The sequence below is a fragment of the Thunnus albacares genome, chromosome 2 (genome assembly GCF_914725855.1).
Source record: "Thunnus albacares chromosome 2, fThuAlb1.1, whole genome shotgun sequence".
In the NCBI taxonomy this organism is placed as follows: Eukaryota; Metazoa; Chordata; class Actinopteri; order Scombriformes; family Scombridae; genus Thunnus; species Thunnus albacares.
Genome location: NC_058107.1, coordinates 38722312 through 38728999, shown reverse-complemented (window position 1 = coordinate 38728999; position 6688 = coordinate 38722312). Strand labels below are relative to the sequence as shown.

The 6688-nt window shown below is 39.9% G+C and overlaps 1 protein-coding gene across 2 annotated transcripts in view; it reads right to left on the bottom strand.

The window, feature by feature from the left end:
- Positions 1-6688, bottom strand: part of c5 (complement component 5) — a 39375-nt gene that overhangs the window by 25641 nt on the left and 7046 nt on the right. The window contains exons 1-8 of one of the 2 annotated variants that reach the window (XM_044333677.1): positions 4517-4614; positions 4236-4368; positions 2706-2821; positions 1521-1709; positions 1241-1444; positions 920-1132; positions 129-278; positions 1-34 (exon numbers count right to left, since the gene is read on the bottom strand). The exon at positions 1-34 is cut by the window's left edge and continues 93 nt beyond it. In XM_044333677.1, coding sequence (XP_044189612.1) covers positions 1-34; positions 129-278; positions 920-1132; positions 1241-1444; positions 1521-1709; positions 2706-2821; positions 4236-4332 — 1003 coding nt within the window. In that variant the 5' untranslated portion in view covers positions 4333-4368; positions 4517-4614. Of the gene's footprint in view, positions 35-128; positions 279-919; positions 1133-1240; positions 1445-1520; positions 1710-2705; positions 2822-4235; positions 4369-4516; positions 4615-6688 lie in introns of those variants that run through there. The other variant, XM_044333667.1, reaches the window with a different exon arrangement.

Sequence of the window (6688 nt, the reverse complement as noted above, 5' to 3'; positions counted from 1 at the left end):
AGCCCTGGTCGCTCTGCTCGATGTGACGCAGCACCTGCAGGCCACCGTACCTCCTGTTACTGAGCAGGTTATACATAAACCAATGTCTCAGAGCTAAAATGGGATGTTATTCTGTCTGTGTGTGTTACCATGGTAACGGGGTCTCGGTAGTTAGGTCGCAAGGTGTAGAGGCCGGAGTCTACCGCAGACAGGGCTACCAGGCCTTCATGATTGGTCCTGATGTCCAGCTTGAGGTTCTGCTTCGGTTTGTAGTCCCGCCTCTGATATGACAGCTCGGTCTGCACACACACACACACACATGCACACACACACACACATACACATACACACACACATACACACACACACACACACACACACACACACACATACACACACATACACACACACACACATACACACACACACACACACACACACACATGTCAGTACAAAATATACTTTTTACATAGTGTACTGAAAATAACGTCTTTTTATTTTTCATTTTTATTTTATTTTTATGATTCATGAACAAAAAACATTGTGATGATTTATCTACTCTGAGAGTTTTACCACTAGTGAAGGTCATCAATCACCTCCAGGGAACTATGGATATCAATATATTATGGAAATCTGTCCAGTAGTTTTGAAGAATCCTTTCATGATTAAATTAGCCTTTCAGTCAATCAAGAGCTCTTAAAATTCATCAAAGGAAGAACGTTAAAAATATGAACTAGATGGTTGGAAATCTTACTGATGAAAAATGTCTACCGTTTTTTTACTGGTATCTATCTGTTTCTACTCTTATCCACCATAGCAACAATAGAAACTATCGTTTTAATCTCTAGTAATGCTGTAATTCCTCTTCCATCCACCAGTAGCAGCACAGAGGAGGACGTTATTCCAAATAAATCATATGAACTTGTGTAACTTCCTGTACCTGAAGTCCACTGACACACTTGTCTCTGACATCCAGCCAGACAGAGTCAGCCACCAGCTCTGACGTCCCCTCCCCATACAGGATGTAGTAGACCAGCAGTCTGATGGACGGGGCCATGGCGCTCGTCACCACGAAACTCACAGTCGTTTTGGGGTCAGCTCTGGAGGGAAACCTCACAGTGCCAAAGTCCACCACCTTCCCTTTAGAGAGCACCTGAGGTAACACACACACACACACACAGGAGGGACGCAGTGATGTCACAGGTAACTATGGAAACAGGAGTAACACTGACAACGTGCATCAGCAGCTGAGTTTTCTCACCAGGAAGCTGAGGGATTCGACAAGTATGTAGGAGGGCGTGGCCGAGAACACCTTGATGTTGGCGTATTGTCCCACACGCAGACCTTGGCTGGGCATCGGCGGGTCGATGTACAGGTAGCGCTCGTTCGGAGAGTGATAGGCCTTCGCCTCCAGAGTCAGACTGGCCTGACTGGCAGCTGGGAGGGCGGTGTCCGCCGTCTCAAACTGAGTCAACAACAGAGAGATGACCAGTCAACAACAACAGGTAAACAAAAACAAGTAAACACCACCCTCCCCTCACCTTCAGCACAGTTTTGATAGCCTCAGGTGGAGTGTTGCAGATGAAGACAGCGAGGCCATCTGATTGGCTGATGGAGCTGTCAGGACAGGGCAGGTCCTCGATCACGTCCCCCTGTCTCCACAGCTGTCGCTCCACCAGACGAACCCGAATCCGGTCCACCGGCTTGTCCAGGTGATCCTTCACCAACACCTGGAGAGAGAGAGAATATATAAAGTCCATCATTTTACAAAGATGATCCCGTCGGCCTGTAACTGTTCATTAAAATGACTTCAGTGTGTGAATAACACATTTCATTTGAATTATTTTATTGGGTGTAATTCCTCTTTCCAACTTCTCAATACTCTTCTCAAAAGTAAAAGTAAGAAATTGTTGGCAAAGGAGAAATACAAACTAATTAAAAACAATGACATTAAAGGACGAGTTCACAGTTTTTCAGGTGTGTCTTAAACCAACAGTCAGTCTTCAAATGAACATTAAAGCTGTGTTTCTTGCTGTAATCATTCCTCCTGTTCATACTGACCATTAGAAGATCCCTTCATAATGACCTTACAATGGAAGTGATGGAGGACAAAATCCACAGTCCTCCTTCTGAAGCCTGTCACGGAGCTTCAGCGTCCAAATGAGTCAAATCCAGTAGATATCTTTCAACGTTACAGTCTTTTTACTGTCAAAGTTCCTCTTTTTGTTACTTTACTTCCACCTGCAGCTCAACAGGGAAACACTGTCCGATGATGCTAAAATGCTAAAAAGACTGAACATATGGTTGTTTGTTCACACAGGTTTGTATGTGAGCATAAATATTTGTATTTACTGTGTAACTACAAACCTGTTTTCTGTTTCTATTACAATTATTTGTTCTTTCTGATTAGAGTTTGCATTTTAACGCCTACAACTGTTTTCATATGGAACACTATATTGATTAGATAATGTATTCTGCAGCTGGCTATAAAAAAAACAAAACAAAACACAAATTAGACTTCCTTGTTCTGCCTCTATTAATATGACTAGATTCACAGTTTTACCTATTCCTTACAGTGTGCTTTCTGGATGAAAAACATATATACATTGATTAATTGTAATGTTCCTCTGCACTATTTTATCCCTAGCCTCTATAATATTTATTATACTATTTACATGATATGAATGTTACTGTATATATTAGTGATAAATTGGCATTCGTCTCACCTGGATGTTAAAAGGAAGTCCAGGTTTGATGAAAGGGGCCGTGGACACCAGGCTCAGTCTGTACGGTGATTTGACAAACTTCACTGCTGTAAACTCCGCCTCCTGGGAGATACCACCTGAGAGTCAGAGAGGGGGGGTCAGGTGAGGTGAGATGGGATGGGGGGGGGTATCCGTGTGTTTGCGTGTGTGTGTGTGTGTGTGTGTCAGTGGTGGAAGAAGTACTCAGATCCTTTACTGCAGTAAAAGTACCAATACATCAAAGTTCAAATACTCCATTACAAGTAAAAGTCCTGCATGAAAAATCTACTACAGTAAAAGTACATAAGTATTATGAGCTTGATGTAGTTAAAGTATTGCAGTAAAAGTACATAAGTATTATGAGCTTGATGTAGTTAAAGTATTGCAGTAAAAGTACATAAGTATTATGAGCTTGATGTAGTTAAAGTATTGCAGTAAAAGTACATAAGTATTATGAGCTTGATGTAGTTAAAGTATTGCAGTAAAAGTACATAAGTATTATGAGCTTGATGTAGTTAAAGTATTACAGTAAAAGTACATAAGTATTATGAGCTTGATGTAGTTAAAGTATTGCAGTAAAAGTACATAAGTATTATGAGCTTGATGTAGTTAAAGTATTACAGTAAAAGTACATAAGTATTATGAGCTTGATGTAGTTAAAGTATTGCAGTAAAAGTACATAAGTATTATGAGCTTGATGTAGTTAAAGTATTGCAGTAAAAGTACATAAGTATTATGAGCTTGATGTAGTTAAAGTATTGCAGTAAAAGTAGTGGTTTGGTCCCTCTGACTGATATATTATTATATATGACATCATTAGATTATTAATAGTGAAGCATCAGTGTTAGAGCAGCATGTTACTGTTGTAGCTGCTGGAGGTGGAGCTAGTTTACACTACTTTATATACAGTTAGCTAGTTTAGTCCAGTGGTTCCCAACCTAGGGGTCGGGCCCCTCCAAAGGGTCAGCAGATAAATCTGAGGGGTGGTGAGATGATTAATGGGAGAGGAAAGAAGAAAAAACAAAGTTCTGATACACAAATCTGTTTTCAGTTTTTGGACTTTTTCTCTAATCTTTGATTTTTGCTGAAATATTGGATCATTTGAACATTTATTGAAATGAAAGCATGTGAGAAGTTTAGAGGGAAAAATCACTATTTGGTGGAGCTGTTAACAACTCATAGACATGTGAAATGTGACCCCGACTACACACTGCTTTTTGTAAGACGTCAAAAGCCAAAAAGGTTGGAAACCACTGGTTTCATCTTTAACAATGTGTTGTATTTTAAAAGCTTGTTATATTATCCATTGTGTCAAATCTTCATCTGAAAAGTAACTAAAGCTGTCAAATAAATGTAGTGGAGTAGAAAGTACAATATTTCCCTCTGAAATGTAGAAAGTAGCATCACATGGAAATACTCAAGTAAAACACAAATACCTCTAAAATGTACTTCAGTGCAGTACTTGTGTAAATGTACTTAGTTACTTTCTTCCTCTGGTGTGTGTGTGTGTACCTGTACTCTCCTGCAGTAGTACAGTGATATACAAGTAATTCCCCACCACACTGTTGAGGTCTTTGGGTTCGCTGTGTTTGGACAGCACCTCCTCCATGTTGACGGTCACGTCCACCTCACCTCTATTGGACAACTGAAGGACACACACAAACATAAAAATCATTTCAATATTTGAATACTGGTGGCAATAAGACACTTGATACCAAATAATACTTTTTTTCAATATCTTAGTTTGAGGAATATAAAATTTTTTTTTTTTATTAAACTCTTTTGACATTTACCAAAGTATGACAAACTCATCAGCAGCCAAGTTTCCATCCAAATGTAATGAAAATTTTAACTGAATTTCCAGAAAATAATGAGTATAACATGTAGTGAATGTTTGTTTCCATCCACTGCTGTTGTGTGAATATCAGCAGATAAACTAATTCTCCAGTCGGTGCCGTTTAACTGCTGCAGAAGAAGAAGACGACACAACGAGATGACATCATCAAAGAGCGACAGTCAAAGCTCAAACGATGGAAAACATGATGGAGATACGACGTTTCTGTTAGTTTCATGTATTGATGTGAGGAAGGTTACAGTCTCCTCATCATCGCTCCACACAGATCTGATATTTTCAGCTCTTCAGTGACGTTTAAGTCACATGATTCATGATGTCATCATTTATTCATTCAGTCTGTTTATATTCGAGCTGCTCAGACAGGAAACAATACCTTCAAACATTTCAACCTTTTTTTGAATTCCTGGTGTTTCCACTTTGTTTTTTAAGTATAAATTGAAAATGTGAATAAAAACAGGTGCAGATGCTGCTGCTCTCTGCTGCTCTCTGCTGTTCTCTGCTGCTCTCTGTTGCTCTCTGCTGTTCTCTGCTGCTCTCTGTTGCTCTCTGCTGTTCTCTGCTGCTCTCTGCTTCTCTCTGCTGCTCTCTGCTGCTCTTTGTTACTCTCTGCTGCTCTCTGCTGTTCTCTGCTGCTCTCTGCTGTTCTCTGCTGCTCTTTGTTACTCTCTGCTGCTCTCTGCTGCTCTCTGCTGCTCTCTGCTGTTCTCGGCTGTTCTCTGCTGCTCTCTGCTGTTCTCTGCTGCTCTCTGCTGTTCTCTGCTGTTCTCTGCTGCTCTCTGCTGTTCTCTGCTGCTCTCTGCTGTTCTCTGCTGCTCTCTGCTGTTCTCTGCTGCTCTCTGCTGCTCTCTGCTGTTCTCTGCTGCTCTCTGCTGTTCTCTGCTGCTCTTTGTTACTCTCTGTTGCTCTCTGTTTGGATTGAAACACAACTAGTGCGTCAGTGTTTCTTTCACCAGTACAGCTGAACAACAACTTTGAGAAGTTTCCTGATTTAAACAAGAAAATCAAAGATCAAAGAGAAAGTCACTGAGACCAATAATCTGACTCAACATTCGATACTTGAAAGTTTTTGATGCACATGTTGGTTGAGACTAAATGCTGTTCAGGCGTTGAAAATAAACTGAAGCCAATCGGTGTCGTTGTAGATTCATGAATAAAATATTTGAAAGCTGTGAAAACTTGAAACTTTTGGACTGATTCAAAATGGAGGAAAATCATGTAGTCAGAGGTTCCTGTTCCTGAATGATGTGAAGTCTTTCACAGAATTCACGGAAGAGAATTTTGCGTCCAGCTCGTTCAGTTTGGAAATTATCTGCAAAAACGTAAAAGTTGTTATTAAAGCTCCACCATGAGGTCAGTTGATGTAGTAGTGGGCAACTTTTTTAGCCTGTCTGCCAAGTTTTGTGGTTTCTGAGACCCAGACACTTTTAGCAAATAATTATCATGATCAGATCATTTTGCTTTTTAAAAATGAGGGATATTTATTACAAGTGTGGTGTGCTTTTATTTTGAAAGTTTGATTGACATGTGTACTGTCAGGTGTGTAGAGACAATAAGTAACTGCAGCTGGACAGAAAAATACTTGAATGGAGAGTGTGAGTGAACCCACACCTTTTTGAACATTTACTGCTTCCACATAGTTTTAGATACAAACTTCATTTGAACTTTAAATGAGTCACGAGACTTTGACCTACAAATCTTGAATTTACATGTGTTTTCTATCTTTTATTGTTTTTGAGATATTAGAGTGTGAGTTTTAAAGTCTTTTCTTGCTCCTCCTGTGATTTTATAATGAGTGTGTATTGCGGAATGTTTCACAGCACTGAGGGAGTGACATCACCAGGAGCAGTTGGAGAGGAGGATTTTAGAGTACGCTTCTTGTGAAATATCCTCATAAATCCCATGACTTTGGCTAAATCTTACATTAAAAATCATATTTCAGTTGGAAATTTCATGGCGAATCCATTGATACAGGTTTGAAAGTGGTCAGACTTATAGTTTAGATGTCAGAAGCCTCTGTTTGACACAAAGTTCATGCCCATAGATTGCCTCCCCATTGGTTTACATTGGAAGGGTGATGTGGCACTGCAACTTTCAGGGCTTATTAAATCCA